The sequence below is a fragment of the Lemur catta genome, chromosome 6 (genome assembly GCF_020740605.2).
Source record: "Lemur catta isolate mLemCat1 chromosome 6, mLemCat1.pri, whole genome shotgun sequence".
NCBI lineage: Eukaryota > Metazoa > Chordata > Mammalia > Primates > Lemuridae > Lemur > Lemur catta.
In genome coordinates this window covers 14100142-14123691 of record NC_059133.1, presented here as the reverse complement: position 1 = coordinate 14123691, position 23550 = coordinate 14100142, and the positions used below count along the sequence as shown (strand labels likewise).

The window sequence follows — 23550 nt, the reverse complement described above, 5'->3', positions numbered from 1 at the left end:
ATTATAGGTGAAATCCAACTCCATCATTTTATAGATGTGGAAACTGAAGCCTATCAGGAGCGTTAAGTAAACTATAGTCACATAGCTGACAAATGGCAAATCAAAGTTTTCTTAGTCCAAATACAGTGTCTTTTTCATTATACCACATGTAATGATGTATCAACTATAATCACCATAAAAGCTATCCTCTTTGCTTTAAGTAAATTTTGCTTTCGTGTAGTATTCTGAATTTATACATAAGGTCATAATAAATTTTACTGAGCATAATGATATTGCAATGATACTATTGAAGACTTAATTAATTACATAACAGTACCAAAATGAATACCTTAGAAAAAAAATTTTCTATGTTACATTTTAATATGATATATATGGTACATATTCACATTCAATCCAATAAACACTAATTTTATGCATAACACTGAGTCTCCCACTGAGAAGCAACTATTCTTATCCTGTTTTGCCTCCTCCTTGCTATCCTAAAGTTAAGCAAACTGGTAAACTAGAAGACAAGTTTATTATCAAAGGAGTTATAATTTCTAGCTTAATATCAAGTAAAGCCATCGTCTGAATCAAACCATTACTTTTTGATACACTTGGAAATGTGAAATAAAATTAACTAGTTTGTCACATTACTTACAGAATTAGTTTTATTAACTTGATAAAATGTGTAAATTACTAAAAAAGTAAAATAACTTAGAAGGTACATAAATGATGAGATTTCAGTACTTATAAGGACAACTGTTTGCCAACAGTTGTAGTAAGTTAACAAATTTTATGAACCTCCAAAACTCATAGCACATAATACTTTCTAAACTTAAATTTGATCACAGAATCTTTATCTGACAAAGCACTACGAGGGACTGGTGTTTCAAGGAATGCACTTTGGGAAATATGGTATTATGCCATTGCTCAGAAGACTATAGCTATGCAAAGTTATATTCCATTCAATCTGCAACTGGACTTAAAAAATCCAGAGAGAGAGAGACAACGTATATACATACAAAATAAAATAACACAACAATCAAAATACATCAAGGCAATTTATGGTTATGTATCATTAAAACTATAAAATCAATAATGCTAAGAGCCCAGAAAGGCAAGACCACAATAGGATGAATTAGAGTAGTCGAGGAAAAAATTTTATAATAGTCTTAATAATAATTTTGAAACTGAAATACTAAGGATTTTAATCTTGTGCACTGTATCTATAATTTTGGTGCCTGTCACTGGGTGAATAAAAATTACAGCAACTAAATAATGCCTGTATCAAAACAGCCACATGTACCCCATAAATATATGCAACTATGATGTATCCATAATAACTAAAAATATAAAATTAAAAAAATGATAGGGATTTGACATATGTTCATTTAATTCTCCCACAACTCTATGATATATGTCATTATTTCCATTTTATAAACTTAAGTCCCAGTGGTTAAAAGTTACTTGTCTACGTACTTAATCACGGAACTGTAAACTTTAATATAGTTAAGATGGCAAATATTATATGTATTTTCCCTACAATAAAAAAATGAAAAAAATAAAAAGACTTACTTGTCTAGGTCATATAATGTATGTGAAATTCGTACAATGACTTCTACTCCAGCTTCAGTAGCCAGTTTCTTAATAGCTGCATCTCGTTCCTTCCCAAAGGGCTCAGAATCATACTCAATTGAAAGTTTAGCAATGTTCCATTCCTAAAACAAGAGAAAGGAGCAATAGTGTACACCAATTTCAATAATTATTTTTTCTATCATAACAAGTGAAAAACTCAAAATCTATAGATCAAAGGATTATACATAAATCAAACTTCAAATATGCAGGAAAAATACACAATTTATCAATTCAAAAACATGTAAATAACAAATGTATAACCACTAGATTCCAGACATTGTGCTGGGTAACAAACAATCTAGCACTGTGCTTAAAACCAGTTCTGACACTAAACATGTTTGTATCTCATTTTACTTTTTCAAATTACTTATACTTTCAGTATCCCATTTGACCCTCAAAAGAACCCTCAGAGTTTGGCACTTTGGTTGGTATCTCCATTTTGCAAATAAGGTTATTTAAAAAATTTAGAGACTTACTTGAATTCACAGAGAGTCAGAATACCAGAACTTACATCTGCTGACGCTAAGAACTAGTTTGTAACAAACCTTTGAGAGGTACTCTGTATGTAAGTGTAAATATTTTATTTCTGATTACTGAAAAATGTTAACTGTGACAAATTTGGAGGTAGTAATAATCAGAGCAGCTACTTATTAAGGACATGTACAAAACCATATTAATAAGTTCTGTATACCTCCTTATATTGATTTTAAATGAGGAGACTGTGACTTAAAGGAACTAGGTGATTTTTCAAGGAGGCAGTAAAGTGTTTTTAAATTCTAAAATCTACTCTGATTTATCTCACAAAGAAAAAAAAATCACCTATAATTCTACCATTATTTAACTGACCATTTGGTAACACATTATAATTCTCCAAACCCTTACAGATTAGATAAGGGCTGTTCCCAATGGTGGGTTTTTAAAAAAACTGCTATTATAAACTTTGTGGTATATACCTTTACCTTTATGGATACATCTTAAACATTTTGGGGCATTTATCCTATTTCTCCTAGAAATAATTCCTTGAAAAACAATTGATGGATCAAAGATAAGCATATTTAAAATTGTGATAGTCTGTCAAATTTCTATGAGGTAGACTATACAATTTTCATTGCCATCAGTAGTACACCAAAGTTCTTGCTCTCCAGGCACTTGCCAGTAATATTTATTAGTGATCTTTTTAAATGTCTGCTAAACTACTAGGAGAAAAACAATATCTCATTTAAAAATTTTTCCTTTCTTAAAAATCTTAAAGAATGCACACCAGGATGTTAAGAGCTGTTAACTTTGAGGAGAATTTGGGAGTACAAATAAGAGAACTATTTTTAATTTTACACATTGCTGCATTGTTCAGATTTGTTAGTATAAGCATGTACTACTTTTGAAATTTAAAAAATAAATCAAAATGGGAATAGAAAAGTATTATACTTCTTTGTTTTACAGTAAAGCAATATAGAGTAGTAGTTAAAAAACACAGGATCTGAAGTCAGACTTCCTGAGTTCAAGGACTGGCTCAACTACTTAGGTAAACTTCTAAACTCTCCATGCTTGTGTTTCCTAGTCTATAAAATGGGTAGTATATAAGTAAGGCGCTTGAGTGCCTAGCACATAATAAATACTATGTAAGCATTTGCTACAGTAAAATGAAAAAATTAACAATATATTATTGGGTTGCTAAAGAATTAAATGAGATAATGCATGTGAAGTGTTTTAGTACAGAGCATAGTACATAGTAAGACCTCAATGAGTGACAGCAATTATTATTACTGGCCATTTGTATTGTTATTTTTTTGTGAGTTGCAGCTTATGTTTCTTTGGTTTTCTATTGCAGCTAATTTTTCTCTTATGAATTTGTAATAGCTCCTTATATTTTAAAAATTGCAACCTGTTCTCTGTTATATATGTGGTAACTTTTTCTAATTAGTGGTTTGCAATTTAATACTATGATTTTTTTACAGAAATAATATTTTAGATTTTAGATAGTAAATTTTTCAGATGAGTCAATAAATATTTCCTGTCCTTTTTCCTTCTTGAGTTCAGTCACATAAGTCAGAGAGTTAAAAAGGAAAATATAAAATATAAACCACATGAAAATAAAAAATATAAACCACATTACTAGTAAATTTGAATTGGAGAAAAGATATTAGGTTTAAGAGCAGAGAAGCTTGCTAATACTATTTTACTGCTGAATCAAACAGATTTACCCATTCAGTCATAAGCAGCATCTCCCTTGCAGTGTGTGCTGCCCTATAAAACTTATTAAATAGACGAAGAGAATATAATGTGTGCTCTCTGCAACTAAAGAGGAGAAAAGGAATGGTCTGAGATAAACCCACCTAGTTCCTAGTTTCTAGTTCCCTTTTCCTAATATCACCAATTGAGATCATTCACTTCTCTTTCCCTAAGGATAAATTAGTGAACATCTCTCCACAAGAAAACGAAAAGCTAGGGAAGAGAAAGTTCCCCAAACATTAAATTTAATCATTCCTACACCAAATATTTATTATAATTCTTATTATAAGCCAGATACCATGCTAGATCCCCTCCCTCCTGGAGCTTACTGAGAAAGACTGGCAATATAGAGGGGTAAATAAATGTCTACATAATAACTATCAAGAAAAAAAAAGAATGCCATGGTAGAGAATATTGGGGTGGGGTATGAGATGGTAAGCTAATTATCTACTCCTTCTCTTCCATGATTGTACTGGCTAGCTTCCAATAAGTGGTGAAAATAAATATCCTTGATTTGTTCCCTATCTCAGGTGAAAAGCATTCGGTGTTTCACCAACTAAATATGATTTTGTGCTTTTTTTGTAGACTCCCTTTATGAAATTGCTGTTTAGCACTTTTTTATTTCTAGTTAGCTAGAAGTTTTTTGAAAATCATAAATGAGTATTGAATTCTGTCACTTTTCTTCATCTATTGAGAAAATGTAGCTTTTCCTCCTATATTGCAGCCAGAGTCTCGCTCTGTTGCCCAGGCTATACTGCCATGGCGTCAGCCTAGCTCACAGCAACCTCAAACTCCTGGGCTCGAGCAACCTTTCTGTCTCAGCCTCCCGAGTAGCTGTGACTACAGGTATGTGCCACCATGCCCAGCTAATCTTTTCTATATATTTTTAGTTGTCTGGCTAATTTCTTTCTATTTTTTTTAGTACAGATGGGGTCTCGCTCTTACTTAGGCTGGTCTCGAAATCCTGACCTTGAGCAATCCCCCCCCCCCCCCCGCTTTGGCCTCCCGGAGTGCTAGGATTACAGGCGTGAGCCACCACGCCCGGCCTCCTCTATTATATTAATAGAATATGTTAATTGATTTTAAAATGCTGAACCAACTTTGTATTCCTGAGATAAAACCCTCTTGATCACGATGTATTATTTAAAAATATTGCTAGATTCAATTTCTTAGTATATTGTTAAAGATTTCTATGTTTATGGGAGAGACTTGGCTGTAACATTTTTCTTAAAATTTCTTTGTCAAGTTTTAGTATCCGGGTTATGCTGGCCTCATAAAATGAGTTGGGAAGTGTTCCAAATCTTTTTTTTTTTAGGGTGTGTTGTGAGGAGGGGTGCTCAGTTGCCTTTTTTTGCTGTTGTTGTTGAGACAGAGTCTCGCTCTGTTGCCCTGGATATAGTGCAGTGGTGTCATTATAGCTCACTGCAACTTCCAACTCCTGGGCTCTAACCCATCCTTCTGCCTCAGCCTCCTGGGTAGCTGGGATTACAGGTGTGTGCCACAACACCGGGCTGTTTTGTTTTATTTTTTTTTTTTCTTCTTTCTTTTCTTTTCTTTCTTTTTGGTAGAGACATGGTCTTACTCTTGCTCAGGCTAGTGGCGCTTGAACTCCTGAGCTCAAACAATTCTCCTGCCTTGGCCTCCCAGAGTGCTGGGATTATAGGCATGAAGCACTGCGCCCAGCCACCAAATCATCTTCTCTATTTTCTGAAAGAGTTTTGTAGCACTGCCACTATTTCCTTCTTAAAAATGTGACAGAATTCATAAGTAAAGGCATTTCGGGCCTGGAGGTCATTTTTGGGAAGATTTTTGATGACAAATTCAACTTCTTTAAGAGATACAGAGCTTTTCAGTTTTTCTTTTTCTTCTCACAGAAGTTTTGGTAAGTTGTACTTTTCAAGAAATTTTTCCATTTTATTTTGGTTGTAGAATTTACTGGCATTATAGTGGTTACAATATCCTTTATTATGCTTTTAAAGTTTGGAGAATCTAGTGATGTCCTCTTTTTTATTTCTAATAAAGGTAACTTGTGTCCTCTCTTTTTTGCCCTCATCAGTATTGCTAGAAGTTTATTAATTTTATTAATCTTTTCAAAGAACCAGCTTTTGGCTTTGTTGACTAAGCCAATCAGGATGCATCAGGAGACAGAAATCACATCAGCAATTTGAACAGGAAAAATTTAATACAGGCATATTTCGTTTTATTACATTTTGCTTTATTGTGCTTCACAGATACTGTGCTTTTTACAAATTGAAGGTTTGTGGCAACCTTGCATGGAGCAAGTCTATTGGCACCATTTTTCCAACAGCATGTGCTCACTTTGTGTCTAATTTTGGTAATTCTCATAATATTTCAAACTTTATTACTATTATTGTATTTGTCATGGTGATCTGTGATCGGTGATCTTTCATGTTACTATTGTAAGTTTTGGGGCACCATGAACCGCACGCACAGAAGATGGCAAACTTATTCAATAAATGTGTGTATTCTTACTGCTCTACTGACCTTTCCCTCATCATTCTCCTCTTTACCTCTCCTTGGGCCTCCCTATTACCTGAGACATGAAATTACTGAAATTATGTCAGCTAATAGCCCTAGAATGGCCTCTAAGTCTTCAAGTGGAAGGAAAAGTCACATGTCTCTCACTTTCAATCAAAAGCTAGAAATGATTAAGCTTAGTGAAGAAGACATGTCGGCAGCTGAGACAGGCCAACAGTTAGACTTCATGTACCAAATAGCCAAGTTGTGAATGCAAAGAAAAACTTCTTAAAGAAAATTAAAAGTGCTACTCCTGTGAACATCTGAATGGTAAGAAAGCAAAACCGTCTTATAGCCAATATGGAGAAAGTTTTAGAGGTCTGGATGGAAGATCAAACCAGCCACAATATTCCCTTAAGCCAAAGCCTAATTCAGAGAAAGGTCCTAACTCTCTTGGGTTCTAGGAAGGTCGAGAGAGGTGAGGAAGCTGCAGAAGAAAAGACGAAAGCTAGCTGAAGTTGGTTCATGAGGTTTAAGGAAAGAAGCCATCTCCGTAACGAAAAATATAAGGTGAAGCTGCAGCAAGTTATCCAAAGGATCTAGCTATTATTATTGATAAAGGTGGCTACGCTAAACAACAGATTCACTGTAGATGAAACAGCCTTCTATTAGAAGAAGATGCCATCTAAGAGAACTTTCATAGCTAGAGAAGAGAAATCAATACCTGGCTTCAAAGCTTCAGAGGACAAGTTGACTCTCTTGCTAGTGGCTAATGTAGCTGGTGACTTTAAGGTGAAGCCAGTGCTCACTGACCATTCTGAAAATCCTAGGGCCCTTAAGAATTATGCTAAATCTATTTTTCCAGTGTTCTACTAATGGAACACAACAGCCTGGATAATAGCACATCTGTTTACAGCATGGTTTACTGAATATTTTAAGCCCACTATTGAGATTTATTGCTCAGAAAACAAGATTCCTTTCAAAATATTACTGCTCACAGACAACATGCTTGGTCACCCAAGAGCTCTGATGGAGATGTACAAAGAAATTAATGTTGTTTTTCATGGTTGCTAACACAACATCCACTCTGCAGCCCATAGATCAAGAAGTGACTTCCAAGTCTTACTATTTCAGAAATGTATTTTCTAAGGCTATAGCTGCCATAAACAGTGATTCCTCTGACAGATCTGGACAAAGTAAATTGAAAACTTTCTGGAAAAGACTCATCATTCTAGATGCCATTAAGAACATTCATGATCAGTGGGAAGAAGTCAAAATATCAACATTAACATTTGTTTGGAAGAAGGTGATTCCAGCCCTTATAGATAACTTTGGGGAGTCCAAGACTTCAGTGGCAGAAGGGAGTGCAGATGTGGTAGAAACTGCAAGAGAACTAGCATTGCAAGTGGAGACTGAATATGTGACTGGATTGTGGCAATCTCATGATAAAACCTGAACAGACGAGGAATTGTTTCTTACAGATGAGGGAAGAAAGTGGTTTCTTGAGATGGAATCTGCTCCTGGTGAAGATGCTGTGAACATTGCTGAAATGACAACAAAGGATCTGGAATATTACATAAATTTAGTAATAAAGCAGCAGTAGGGTTTGAGAGGATAGACTCTAATTTTGAAAGAAGTTCTACTGTGGGTCAAATGCTTTCAAATAGCTTTTCATGTGCAAAAGAAAAACCTTTCATAAAAAGAAGAGTCAATCGATGTGGCAAACTTTATTATTGCCTTATTTTAAGAAACTGCCACAGGCACCCTAACCTTCAGCAACCACCACCCTGATCAGTCAGCAGCCATCAACCCTGAGGTAAGATTCTCCACCAGCAAAAAGATTATGCCTTGCGAAAGGCTCAGATGATCATTAGAATTTTTTCACAATACTTTTAATTAAGGTATGCATTTTTTTTAGATATAATGCTATTGCACGCTAAACAGACTATAGTATACTATAAACATAAGTTTTATATGCACTGGGAAACAAAAAAATCTGTGACTCGCTTTATTATTTGCTTTATTGCGATATTTGCTTTATTGTGGTGGTCTGTAATTAAACTGTGTAAAATCTCCTAGGTATACTTGTATAAGGAACTGTTATCTATTAAAAGGTGGTCAATAATGACAAGGAGTATGAGAGGAGCGAAGTATATATTGTTCGAGATATGGTAAGTAGCCACTAGTCTCATGTGGCTTCTGAGCACCGAAATGTGACTACTCAGAATTGACATGTGATAGAAGTATAAAATATGCACAGGATTTCAAATATTTCATATTTTTAAACAAAAGTAAAATAACCTAATAATTTTATAATGATCTTATATAAAGTATTTTAGATATACTGTTAAATTAATCATTAAAATTAATTTCACTTTTTACTTTTTTAATGTGGCCATTAGAAATTTTTTAATTAAATATGTGCCTTCTGTTGTATGGTACTGTTCTAAGGTGTTCAAAAGTACCGACTGCAGAAAGCAGCTACCACCTCTATGTGGAGGGAAAATACCAAAGGAATGAACTAAAAACATAGAAGAGCTCTTTTCTCCAAGCCAGTGAGTTCACGTCTCATTAGATGGGGTGTGCTGCCACAAGAACACACAACCTTCTCTGTAGAGAAGAAAATTGCCAGAGGGCAAGGGCCAGAACTAGTTTGCACCAATAGCCTACAGATTGGCTACGAAAGTTCCTAGTAGGTGATCTACGGGAAGCCAACCACTGGGTGGCACAGAAACTTACCAGAGGGTGTGGGTAGGTGTGGTCCAGCAGGGCTGCTGAAGTGAATACCACTGGGCCTCCTCAATGCTCATCTGCTGGCTAATGTGCCAGGGGAAAAAAAGCACAAGGATATAAGGGAGCAAAGCCCCTTCTCTACTGCTATCACCTTGCAGAGAACCACCAGCAATGTGTATTGACAAAACTTAATATAAAGCCACCTGGCAAAGGAGAAATATTTACAGTGTCCAGCTATAACATCACAAAGCAGGGCAAGGAAGGGTGGATTCTTGTGCCAATACCAAGCTGTTTTAATAACCCTTTATGCACATAAACTGGAAAATGTGGAGGCAATGGACAAATTTTTAGAAACACAGCCTCCCTAGGCTCAACCAGAAAGAAATAGAACTCCTGAACAGACCAATATCAAGAACTGATATCAAAACAGCAATAAAAAACCTTCCCAAAAAGAAAAGCCCTGGACCAGATGGTCTCACACCCGAATTTTACCACACCTACAAAGAACTGGTGCCTATCCTACAAAAGTTATTCCACAACATCAAGAAGGATGGAATCCTCCCCAACACATTTTATGAAGCCAACATAACTCTGATACCAAAACCAGCAAAGGATGCAACAAAAAAAGAAAACTATAGAGCAATATCCCTTATGAATATAGATGCAAAAATTCTCAATAAAATCCTAGCAAATTGAATCCAGGTGCTTATCAAGAAAATAATCCATCACGACCAAGTGGGCTTCATCCCAGAGATGCAGGGATGGTTCAATATACGCAAATCTATAAATGTAATTCACCACATAAATAGAAGCAAAGACAAAGACTATATGATCCTCTCAATAGATGCAGAAAAAGCATTTGACAAAATTCAACACCCTTTCATGATAAGAACACTTAACAAAATAGGCATAGACGGGGCCTACCTAAAAATGATACAAGCCATATATGACAAACCCACAGTCAACATCATACTGAATGGGGAAAAATTAAAAGCATTCCCACTTAGAACTGGAACCAGACAAGGTTGCTGACTGTCCCCACTGCTATTCAACATAGTGCTGGAAGTCCTTGTGAGAACAATCAGGCAAGAGAGCACAATTAAGTGTGTCCAAATAAGGACAGAAGAGATCAAACTCTCACTCTTTGCTGATGAGATGATATTATATCTAAAAAACTCCGAGGATTCAACCAATAGACTCCTGGAATTGATAAATGAATTCAGTAAAGTCTCAGGATACAAAATCAATACACAAAAGTCAGAGGTATTCATATATGCCAATAACAGTCAAACGGAGAACCAAATTAAAGGCTCAATACCCTTCACAATAGCAACAAAGAAAATAAAGTACCTAGGGATATATTTAACTAAGGAGGTAAAAGACCTCTACAGGGAGAACTATGAAACACTGCGGAAGGAAACTGCAGAGCATGTAAATAGGTGGAAAACCATACCATGCTTGTGGATCATAAGAATCAATATTGTTAAAATGTCTATACTACCCAAAGTGATCTACAGATTCAATGCAATCCCTATGAAATTACCAACATCATTTTTCACAGATATAGAAAAAATAATTGTATGCTTTGTATGGAACCAGAGAAGACTCCATTTAGCAAAAGCAATTTTAGGCAATAAGAACAAAATGGGAGGTATTAATTTACTAGACTTCAAACTATACTACAAGGCTGTGGTTATTAAAACTGCATGGTGTTGGCACAAGTGCAGGGACACAGACCAGTGGAACAGAACAGAAAATTCAGATATAAAACCATCCTCATATAGCCATCTAATCTTTGACAAAGCAGACAAAAACATACTCTGAGGAAAAGAATCCTTATTCGATAAATGGTGCTGGGAAAACTGGATAGCCACATGTAGAAGACTGAAACAGGACCCACACATTTCACCTCTCACAAAAATCAAATCATGGTGGATAACAGACTTAAACCTTAGGTGTGAAACTATTAGAATTCTAGAAGAAAATGTGGGAAAGACTCTTATAGACATTGGCCTAGGCAAAGAATTTATGAAAAAGACCCCAAAGGCAATCACAGCAACAACAAAAATAAATAAATGGGACCTGATTAAATTAAAAAGCTTCTGTACAGCCAAAGAAACAGTCACGAGAGCAAATAGACAACCTACAGAATGGGAAAAAATTTTCACATGCTACATATCTGATAAAGGACTGATAACTAAAATCTATTTAGAACTCAGGAAAATCAGCAAGAAAAAAATCAAACAACCCTACCAAAAAGTGGGCAAAGGACATGAATAGAAATTTTTCAAAAGAAGATAGAAGAACAGCCAACTAGCATATGAAAAAATGCTCAACATCTCTAATCATCAGGGAAATGCAAATCAAAACCTCAATGAGATCTCACTTAACTCCAGTGAGAATGGCCTTTATCAAAAAATCCCAAAACAATACATGTTGGCGTGGATGTGGAGAGACAGGAACACTCATACACTGCTGGTGGGACTGCAAACTAGTATAACCCCTGTGGAAGGCAATATGGAGATACCTTAAACAGATACAAGTAGACCTACCATTTGATCTAGCAATCCCATTATTGGGCATCTACCCAAAAGAACAAAAGACATTCTAGAACAAAGACATCTGCACCTGAATGTTTATAGCAGTACAATTCACAATTGCAAAGATGTGGAAACAACCCAAATGTCCATCAATACATGAGTGGATTAGTAAAATGTGGTATATGTATACCATGGAGTATTACTCAGCTATAAGAAATAACGGTGATATAGAATCTCTTATGTTCTCCTGGAAAGAGTTGGAACCCATTTTACTAAGTGAAGTGTCCCAAGAATGGAAAAATAAGCACCACATGTAATCACCATCAAATTGGTTTCACTGATCATCACCTAAGTACACATTTGGGAATAACACCAATTGGGTGTCGGGCAGATGTGGGGGGGTGGGGAGGGGATGGGTGTATACCTACATAATGAGTGTGATGCGCACTGTCTGGGGAATGGACACACTTTAAGCTCTGACTCGGAGGGGTGGGAGGGCATGGGCAATATACATAACCTAAACTTTTGTACCCCCATAATAAGCTGAAATAAAAAAAAAAAAGTTGCTACAGGGCCTAGAATGCACATGGGGTTAGCTTACCAATCTGTCACCAAATCTGTAAGATGCAGGATTTAACTGTATAACAACAATAATTTATGTAACACACCTATGATTATAGCATCATCCAAATTTTGCCTAGGCTAATGTCTCCTAAGTTTATCATTTCTTCAGTAAAACATGAAAAGAAAAGGTTAAAAGAAAAAGTCATTCTTCAAACACTTTTTGGGTACAAAAAAAAGAAAAGAAAAAAAGGAAAAAGTCATCTTGTTAGCTTATATTAAGTCAGAGTTTAACTGAGAAAAAAATCTAACTAGAAAACACACCAGAAAAAAATGGTAATAGTTTATTAGACATATATATATGTATAAAAATGCTCTAACCCATTCCTAAATCTACTCAATATAAACAGAATAAAATGAGTCAATGTTATAGAGGGAAATGTATACTAGAGGAGACATCAGTATTGTAGTCACTGTCACAATCATCCCAATTAACTAAAAGCACTGTTATCCGGTCTAAACCAGTTTTACCTCCAATGTGGGAAACAGGATTAAATACCTATTAAAAATTCTCAGTATTGCTGTATTGGAATCATTAAACCCAAGACACTAATTTAAGTAAGTCAACTAGTTAATGAAAAAAAGAATCTTCTCCCTCAGAGAAACTGTGGGTATTAGGGTTAGAAGTGGGGGTATGGGAGATCTGCTTTCTTTTAAAGACTTTTTTAAAAACACACGCATGTAGTACCTCTAAACAAAAAGTAAAAATCAAAACATTAATTCAATTAAAAAGGGATTAATTCCCTCTTTGGCTCTAGACATAGTAAATAAATCTGAAAGGAAGTTTTCATAAATGGCATTTCATATAGACTACTGTATGTAGTCAAAGGAAAAAACAGAATAGAACAATGAGCGTTCTATTCACGTAAGTATATTTTATGGCCCATGTGAAAACCCATGCCCCTCTGCCAAACTGACAAGATAGGACATCATTTAAATGCAGAAGATGGTTTGATCCAATAATATGCTATTCTAGGCAGAAGAAATCTCAAACAACACGAAATACTTGCTGGTTTGAAAAAGGTGGTTCAAAAACAAGTAAAAAAAATTTTGTTGTTTTAAAGCAACTAAAATCCTCTTAGGATTCATTTTACTTATACCAAATGGATTTAGAGAAGGGTGGAAACAATTACCCACACAAACTTTTACACCCACAAGTTCCTGATAAACTATCACCATTGCTTCTGATATGCTTTCTTATTAGAACTCTTCAATATATACAGGTTAAATTCTAACTTGATGAATTATAGTAGTGAACAATCTTAATGAATGATAAATTTTCACTAGCCAAGACTGTTACATTAGCCAAAACCTGAACATTAAGGCCGGGCGCGGTGGCTCACGCCTGTAATCCTAGCTCTGGGAGGCCGAGGCGGGTGGATCGCTCGAGGTCAGGAGTTCGAGACCAGCCTGAGCAAGAGTGAGACCCCGTCTCTACTAAAAAATAGAAAGAAATTATCTGGCCAACTAAAAATATATATACAAAAAAATTAGCCGGGCATGGTGGCTCATGCCTGTAGTCCCAGCTACTCGGGAGGCTGAGGCAGTAGGATCGCTTAAGCCCAGGAGTTTGAGGTTGCTGTGAGCTAGGCTGATGCCACGGCACTCACTCTAGCCCGGGTAACAAAGCGAGACTCTGTCTCAAAAAAAAAAAAAAAAAAAAACCAAAACCTGAACATTAAATGTTTCTTTCATACCAGCCAAAAAAACCAAAAAACAAAAAAAGCTAAGTAATGTTGATTTGATTCCTAGCATTGGGGACCTGAATCTAGAATTGTTGTTCTCTTCTACATTAAGAAATGGAAATAAAACATTACTATTATAAAAATTTGATGAATCAAACAGCTGTAAGAAAAACCAGATATACATTGAGAAATGCTAGTGGTAAATGTAAATAGGACGGGATGAATATAAAAAGGACAGTCAGGAAGCTCAGCTTGTAGTCTGAGTACTTCCATGAGCCGTTATATGATCTTGGGCAGCTCATTTATTTCTCTAGGCCTAATTTTTTCATTTGGAAAAAAAGGAGGGAATAAGACCAGGTATCTTAAAAATTTTAGTGATTTTTAAGATTCTACCAAGTTAAAAAAAAAAAAAACAACACTACAATTTTGTATTATTGGTAAAATGTCAATTGTTACAACCCTTTGACCCAGAAAGTCCTCTTCTAAGAATTATCCCACAAATGTACTGGCACGTGTACGCAAAGATATGTATACGTGGACAAGGATGTTTACTGGCAAAAAGCCTGTAGAAAAAATAATTAAATGTTCAGCAGAAATCTATTTAAAGATATTATAGCTATCTACACAATGGAATACTACAGCACCATTTAAAAGACTGAGGAAGTAATATGGAACAATCTCCAAAATATATGGTTATACAAATAAAGCATGGCACAGAATGGTATATATAGCGTGTTCTCATCTCAGTTTTTAAAAAGGGGAACAGTAACATAGATATAAACATACAGATAGATAGATATATAAACCCACTCATAAAAATCCTTATTTATGCAAAGAATATTTCTAATTTGATACACAAGAAACTGGCAGTAGTTGTTGCTTCTGAGAGTGGCACTAGCAGTTTAAGGTAGAAGAAAGATTTAACTTTTCATTGTAAATTATTTTTCTACTGTTTGATTTTACCATGTACAACTTTTTCATTAAATAAAAAAACCACATTTTTATTTAAAAATATTTATATTCTCCACACTTTAAATTAGCCAAAAGGCCTTCTTTACCAAACATGTTATCTTCACTGACAAAAGATTATTATTCCATGCAAATATTTTTCAAATTACCTTGAAAAGCCTGGGAAACACATCTGCTGGTTGTCCACGAATCACAAACAGACGAGAGTTTAATTTTCGTAGATTGGCATCAAGATCCTCAAGACATTGAAGCAAAAATCTAGAGAGAAGAAAATATTATTAACATTCTTAAAAATATATATTTAGGAGATATAAAATATCTCAAAATCATGTTATTCTAAAAGTTGAAATGTCAACCCATCATCTTATTCTTATACCTCTTACTGATACACAAATTAGTATTTCCAGAAAACATACTAATAATTTTTTTTTAAATTACAGCACGTTTCCCAGTATTTTAATGAAGTCCTGAATAAAATCACTAATTTTCATTACATAAAAGTGACTGTTAGCAAAAATGTAATTTGTGAACATGGAAATTACATAAAGAAATATCAAAGCACTTAAATAAATAAATTGATTTCATTGTTTAAACTTGATGAAATGAAAAATCTTCTATATGAAGATAGTTTTTCATACAGAAAAGAAACCTTGAAAAGTCTAGAACATTTTCTACTGAGAGGAAAAACAGAAACATCCTCTTTAATGATTCTGAGTGAGTGCATGATTTAAGAATATGAGTACTAGGGGATACTGTAACCATCTAAAAGAGCAAAATCATAATGCCTATTTTCAAGTTTCTAATCTAATTAAAGGAAAAAAAGAATAATAGATATTAAATTATGTATTAACTTTCTGAGTATTGAAAATACTAGATTAATTTCTTTAAAAAAAAAAGGTTTCATGGATCAGGTAGGGGTACAGACTTTTTCAATGAAATAAGTAGTAACAGGGCTTATACATTACAGATATCTAGGAAAATTCTAGAGCAGTAGCAGAAGACTGCTTGCTGTGCATCTTCTATTGTAAAGAAATGGACCATTCCCCAAGAGCAAATCCAAAAGAGATGTCACCCTTGGAAGGTCCAACCTCATTGTTTGCCTCATGTTAATTTTCATCTATTAATAGATTCTGTTTCTTTCAGCTGGATGTACCTTACTTCCTCTCTATTTTGCTTCTTTTATATTCTTGATCTTAAGGTTAAATATTTGTCTGTCTTTTCTACAGGCCATGTGGTCTTTGAGAATAGTCATTATGTCTTGATTTTGAAGCAAAGTGGTTAAGAGGCAGGGAAAGGCGTATTCCAGAACTGCACTGTCCAATACAGTAACCAAAAGCCACATGCAGCCATTTAAATGTAAATTTTAATTAAAAAAATTCAGTTCCTCAGTCACACTTGCCACATTTCAAGTCCTCGACAGTCATATGTGTGGGTACCATACTGACCAGCACAAATATAGAACATTTCTGTTACTGCAGAAAGTTCTACTGGACAAAACTGTTGTAGAAGGTTGCGCGGTCTAGATCATTTTGTTCTACTTGACCATTCTGATCCCATCATTTCACCAATAAAGTCTTGTTGATTTTTTACTACTCTAGTAACTACTCTTTTAGTAACATAAGTATACTAAGGTCTTACACTTTTTCCCTTAAAGGGGAAAAAGACTCTATAGCTGTAGATTCACAGAGCTATATTCACGAACATGTTAAAGACATACCACCATTTCACCTTAGCAAGTCTCAATGGTGTCCTTAATCAAATAGGAGAGAAATCTTTCTATCCTCACATTTGTATTTCATCACATCTCCTTTCTGTCTTGGTTTGGAGTCACTTCCCTAACACCCGATCCCCACGTCAACCCACTGCTACCAATGTACAAATACTCTGGAGAAGACTGTTGTTGAAGTTAGATGCATAACGACATAAAAGCACCTGAGTTTCATAAAATTACCCACAACTATGAATAACTTATCACATCTGGTAATAAACATTTATTGGGAAGCATCTAATTTTATGTAATTGCTTGGCAATACGTGTTTTGAGACAGCACAAAGATCAAAGAATTTTTAGACATATCAAAAATTAAGAAGTTGAATGAACTTGCAATTTGAAGTTTTCTTAAATTGAAATGGTACTAAACTAAAATGTTCTGGAGGGATAATCTAAGGCAAAGATAATCCCCAAATTTCTGTTGTACCATTAGTTTCAGCATCTTCCTCCCCTTCCCCCAAGAGAACAAGTTTCACGTTTCAGCATCTTCTCTACTTGAGCTGGTAGTAAGGAACAAGAGTTCCCCATATTCAATTTTTTGGTGGAAATGATTCTATGTGGTGATTCTATGCAGTCAATGACAAACAGTATGACAGGAAAAGAAAAAAAAACAAAAGAACATGATTAATTCATAAAATGAACAGTTAAGTATAGATTAATAAATAATTCGCTCTTTATTTTTCCCTTTCTTATTTACAAGCTGAATAAGCATTCTTAATGGTTTCTAACAAACACTCTACGAACCAAACAAATGTTGTACGGAATAATATGGGCTGAAATAATTTGTTATAATGAGAAAAATTTTGCGACCTAATAATTAATTTTGTTTTGGCACTTCATGAAACGAAGAAATAGAAGCTGTATTTAAGTATGGTGTTTTTCTTCATAAATGTTATTGATATTGTTTTTCTTCCATACTATAAATGTTTTTCTTCCATAGACGTTATAATTTGCAGCTCTCATTTCACATAAAAACTGCAGAGGTACAGTGGATTTTAAAAATAGAAGTACTTTTAAAAATATGACAATAGACAATGTGTCTATTGTCATCAAATATTTTAGGCAGAAAAGATCTACGAAAAAAAGGAAGAGAGAAGGATGGAGTGGAACACACTGTGATGCTGTCCTTTGCTTTAAAACTTTTTTGCATTATGGCTTTTAAAACTATATGCATACATTTGATAAAATAAAATTTACATTGCATGCATCTACTTATGTTTTTATGTGCATAAGCAAATAACTAGAAAAATACTCCCATGGGAAGTGGGAGTTTGGGATACAGGTGAGGAATAGAAAAACACACTTTTTAACTTGACATGGAAGTTTAAAATTGATAATTAGCATACATTCCTTCAAAGTAGAACAAAAATGAGATATATTATATTTACTGTAAGCCTGATTTAATACATTGTGAACATCTTTTCAGAGCAATAGACATACTTCTATGGTACCAATTTTCATAGTTTTATAGTATTCCATTGCATAGATATCCCATAATTTAAAAAGTCTAGCAAAAGTTACTATCCTTCAATCAGTCCTGAAAAGTCCTAACTAATTTCCTCATCTGTAATATTGGGACAGTAATAGGATCCATCTTATAGCACTGTTTGTGAGAATTAAACAAATTAATATATGTGAACCTTTCAGAATGGTGTACTGTTATGTAAGCGTTATCTATTACTTTTTAGTCCCCTCCTTTCTATGCACTTCAATTCTTTTTTTCTAACTATATGGCAATTCAAATTTATTAAACTATTGATACTAAGTTATATAAAACTGTACCACTTTATTAAGGCTTTTTTGGTGGGGATGAGGGGAGATGGTCTCACTCTGTTGCCCAGGCTGGAGTGCAGTGGAGTCATCATAGCTCACTACAACCTCACTTCTGGGCTCAAGTGATCTTCCTGTCTCAACCTCCCAAGTAACTGGGACTACAGGTGTGCATGCCACCACACCCGGCTAATTCTTCTATTTTTCGTAGATACAAGGTCTTGCTATGTTGCCCAGTCTGCTCTCCTGGCCTCAAGCGATTCTCCCACCTCGGCCTCCCAAAGTGCTAGGATTACAGGTGTGAGCCACCATGTCTAGCCTAATTAAGGCTTTTAGTTTACATTTGGCTATCCCAAAATAGTTGTAACATTAGGCTGCTCAATTTGAATATAGTAGCTCCCAAATATTAACACATACAAAATAACAAGGCATTGTTAAATAAAACAGCAATAGTTACTGCAAATTAGGTCTTGTGATGAAGTACACATGATTAAAATTACTTCCCACATTCATATCCACAGTACTTGTCCACCATTTAACATCTCAACCAAAACATTACAGGTGAAATAATCACTAACAGGTAAAAATAATAAACCAGCATATCTAGTGTTGTAAATACACTTATGCATGAGCAAGCAAGGGATTTACAATCAGAATCTATAGTTGCAGAAGCCTGAAAATCATTTACAAAAATTGTCAAATCATTAAAAAATTGTTTGAAAATATACACTTCTTGTAGACCCTCACTGTACACACAACCATAAACATTGTTCCCTATGTAAACAAAAAAGGAAACATGTAATAAGAGATTTGAAAAGTCTGAACATTTCCTTCCTAACAGATATTAAAAGGCAATGACTTTAATCTAAGACATTATACTGAAAGAACTATTATATTTTAAAGAAAAATCACTGTCTCCACAGATTTTTTTAAAAATTTAAAAAACTACATTGCTGTATTAATCAAAGCACTTATTTTGTTCAATACAATAATGGCCTTGAATTTCTTTTAAAAAATCACAATAAGCTACAAATATCAAGGAAGTGAAGTCATCTGGAATAATCTATATAGGAGCTCTTTGGACTTTCTTTTATTATGCCAAAAGAGTGATGCTTTTAGGATTTACCTTATTGTATTCTCCACATGTTAAAGTATGAAGTACGGCATTTTCATACATGTATAACATCGGTGGATGAAGAATGTCCCTTAGCAGTAATACTGGATGTAGCTTCTGGTTTTACCAGCTGCATGCTCTAAGACTATTATATAAGTAAAAATCTCTCTTGTGATACTGGAAAGTGATTAGAATGGTACAAACTGACATAGTAGCTTTCATCCATCTCTTAGGAGTACCATCACAGGGAAGTCCACCTAAGATGTTGGTAGGCCTAAAGTTGGAATGCTGGCACTGTTGAATTGGGCAACAGTTCTTCAGACCTGGCTCAGAGCTGCAATGTATTTAGTATAGTAAAGCGGCTGACAAGACGACTTTCTGCAAGCCTTCCCAGGCACTGGAGTTTTTCAAATTATTAATAATTTGTCAGACTAGGTCATAAAAGTTCTCATTAACATTTATTTTTGACTTGCAGAAGATTCTAAGAATGCACACTTGTTCCATTGTCTTGCTAGATTGGGATCTTTTTCCTTTCCTACAACTCTTTCATCTTCCAAGTTACACTTATTACCTACCAGAATCATTGAACAGCAATGTCTTTAACTGGAAGAATCTGTTCTCTCAGATCTTAAAAATCATTAAATGTTGACTGTGCTGTGATGGAATAAACTAATGAAAAGCCTTGTCTAATTTTTATATATTTCCCTCATTACTATAAATTGTTACATTCCTGTAGTATCCACAATTCCAAGCATGTACTGTTGCGGATCTACTTCAACTTGCTTTCTTTTTTTTTTTTTTTTTCAGTCAACCAATACTTCAACTTGCTTTTCTACGAGAATCTTCTATTGTAGAATCATATTTTTATTTTTCTAAATTTCTCTTTCTTGTTTTTTCTCTTTTGATAACTGATAAACAAGGGATCATATATATTTTTTAAAAACTCCTTGAACAAATCATAAAGTCAGAGCCGACCTTCCATCATTTTCTGAGCCAAGAATAATCAGCTTATACTCACTGAAGCAACTTGTCAAAACCTAGTACCTCTCATGTTGTCACTGGGTCCTTGCAGCCAGTGCTGTCCCACGCTCCGTCAGATTTGCTACCCACCTGTGCCATAGAGGTCTTGAGGCTGCTGCTGTTCCAGATGGTTGGTTTATACCCTACTTCTATTCTGTCACTCTGTCACCCAGGCTGGAGTGCAGTGGCGTCATCACAGCTCACTGCAATCTCAAACTGTTGAGGCTCAAGTGATCCTCCTGCCTCAGCCTCCTGTGTAGCTAGGACTACAGGTGTGTGCCACCATGTCCAGCTAAGTTTTTTTTCTATTTTTGGTAGAGGCTAATTTTTTCTATTTTTTTGGTAGAGACAGGGTCTTACTCTTGCTCAGGCTAGTCTCGAACTCCTGACCTCAAGAGATCCTCCCGCCTCAGCTTCCCAGAGTGCTAGGATTATAGGCCACTGTGCCCCGGCCCCACTTACGTTCCTGCTACAATAATTCCAGTTCTTATTCTCCCTTTTATTATTTACTGCAATGCCTTAGAACAGATCTGCCTACCAACAATCTCTCTCTATCCTAATCCATTTTATACACAATACCAAATCTTCATGAGGCACTTCCTGTACAAAGGTCTTCAAAGACTCATTCCTTATAAAATAAAGAACAAATTATTTTGCTTGGCCACTAACCTAGGGTTCCATGTTCATTTCCTACCCTACTCCTCTTTTCCTACCCTTCTCCCCTTTCCCTCCCACCAAACCAAACTACTTCTTTCCCACGACACATTCAATCTCCTGGAATTTGCTCCACATTCTTTCCTTGGCCTGGAATACCTTTCCCAATTTCCATCTTTTCAAGTTCATATCCCACTAACTTTAACTCTTCCAGTTGAAAGTAATTTCTCTATCCTCTGAACTGTCAAAGGACATAATGTACCTCATCCTAGAAAAACTCATATGAATTTTTGTATATACACATATATATGTATACATAAAAACATAAAAAACCTCCTCCTGATGGATTTCAAATTAAGTATCTGTGTCAACTACACAGTTTTCTTAACCTGTGCTTTGGCAAACAAATCTCATCATGTCACTTGTACAATTTATTGAAAAAATTTGAAATAGGATAAAATGACCTAGTAGGGTTGTCTTGTATAGCTGCTGAAAAGATTAGAAGCAGCATAAAATCACCTAGTAGAGTCCCTAACACTTGGTAGACATTCATTAAACAGAAGTCATTATTTTCCCTTTGGAATAATTTCTATTTTTGAAAAAAATGCATGCATTTAAACATGTAAATACTTGAGCATGACAACAGAAAACAATGAATTAACTGGATGCCTATACCTATATAAAAATCACTTGGAATGTGTAACTTCATCTGAATGTGACTTTGAACTAAGGTTTGAAGGAAATCCTTCCCAGTGACAAGGTCAATGTGAGTATGAATGTATATAAAACATGGTACAGTGCAATTAAGACTCTGAATCAACTAATCTCTAAGCATATAATTCTTCCTTGATAATACCTCCCATAGCCCAGGTTCAAAGTATCAACTCATTGGCAGTGCAATTTCTTTTTAGTGCTAAACAAATAATGTTACTTAAAAACTATACAAAATCTAATGCTTCATCCTTTACCCTTGACTGGGAAGAAAGATCTGTCAGACTTCAGATTCAGTATGTTCCAGAGAACACACCAATTTCAACCTTTATGTATTACAAATGCATGTGCCTTGGAACAGACATTCAATATTGAAGGAAATGAATGATTTAATATATTCCACTAAATAATTTTAACAGGAACATATTTCCAGATCTTCTGCAACTTGGAATATATACTATTTTCTTGAACCACACCCATTTAAAAGTTCAGTTAATAATGTTATTAACTACATGCAACAGATCGCTTTTTAAATAGGCCAAATGGTAGTAAAACTCACTACATCCTTTCACATAATTGTACTGCATACACAGAAGCACAGTTCTCATGTTATTTAATTACAATACTGAATGCACCACTTTAAAATAAATTGAAGAGGTGTTATGTAAAAAAATATTACTTCACTTTAAATATTTTAAGGATTTTTTCCTCCTGTTGCTATTATTAAAAAATTACATGCAGTAAGCTTCCTTATACCATTTCCAAAAGATGATTTCAACATGAATCAACAGAAATAGTTTCTTAAAGTAGGTCATTGCTATAGCAACCAGTGGGCGGTTTAGTATACTCCCGTCACAATGACCTACTTTCCAGCCTGTGCTAGAACAGCTTTATATAACTAGAATTTCTAGTTCTGACTATAAAATAGTCTAAAAAAGGGAATGGTAAGATACAACATAATCCTATTGCTGCTGAACACAAGGCACTATGAATTAACATGTATCATACTAGAATAAAGCCATCTGGTTCTGGACTTTAGTTTCTAAAATATATCTTATCAGATGCTCAGCAATGAAAATTATATTTAGAATATCTAAACAAGAAGAATTCATTGCTGACCCTAGAGAACTGATTTAGAGAATACAAACTAAAATCATTAAAACCATATGGAAAATATCTCCTACTATCCACATGAAACAATAGAGTTAAATTTAGCAAAAAATTAAAGTTCTGGATATATTATCATAAAAGAAAAAAAAAATGGAGATTCTCAGTCACTAACCAAAGTCTGTCATGTTTTATTAGAGACTGTAAACATATAAGTAATGATTTGTGTTTCTAAATTGAATAAAGTTTACATATGCTCCTTTTTTCTGGTTTGTAACAAATTTTTAGTACTTTCATTTAACTTAATCATTATTCAAATTGTCAAGATATTTGTGATATACATTTTCCCTACAGAGAATAGTTTAATATTCAATAAAGAGGAAATAATACATACATTTCAAAAGAAAGTTTTGCATTTGCTCGACCCTAAAGCCATAAACCAGTGGACCTATACCATGACACAATGTCACTTTTTATAACAAATATTTTACAATGCTCTCTTTTAAAATCCTGAAATAAAATTCATAATATA

The 23550-nt window shown here is 34.6% G+C and overlaps 1 protein-coding gene and 1 pseudogene across 1 annotated transcript in view; both read right to left on the bottom strand.

Moving 5' to 3' along the window:
* CRY1 (cryptochrome circadian regulator 1) overlaps positions 1–23550 on the bottom strand; it is a 69711-nt gene that overhangs the window by 12621 nt on the left and 33540 nt on the right. The window contains exons 2-3 of the mRNA XM_045553024.1: positions 15022–15130; positions 1558–1700 (exon numbers count right to left, since the gene is read on the bottom strand). Of these exons, the coding sequence (XP_045408980.1) occupies positions 1558–1700; positions 15022–15130 (252 nt within the window). The remainder of the gene's footprint in view (positions 1–1557; positions 1701–15021; positions 15131–23550) is intronic.
* Positions 19844–22475, bottom strand: LOC123640231 (annotated as a pseudogene).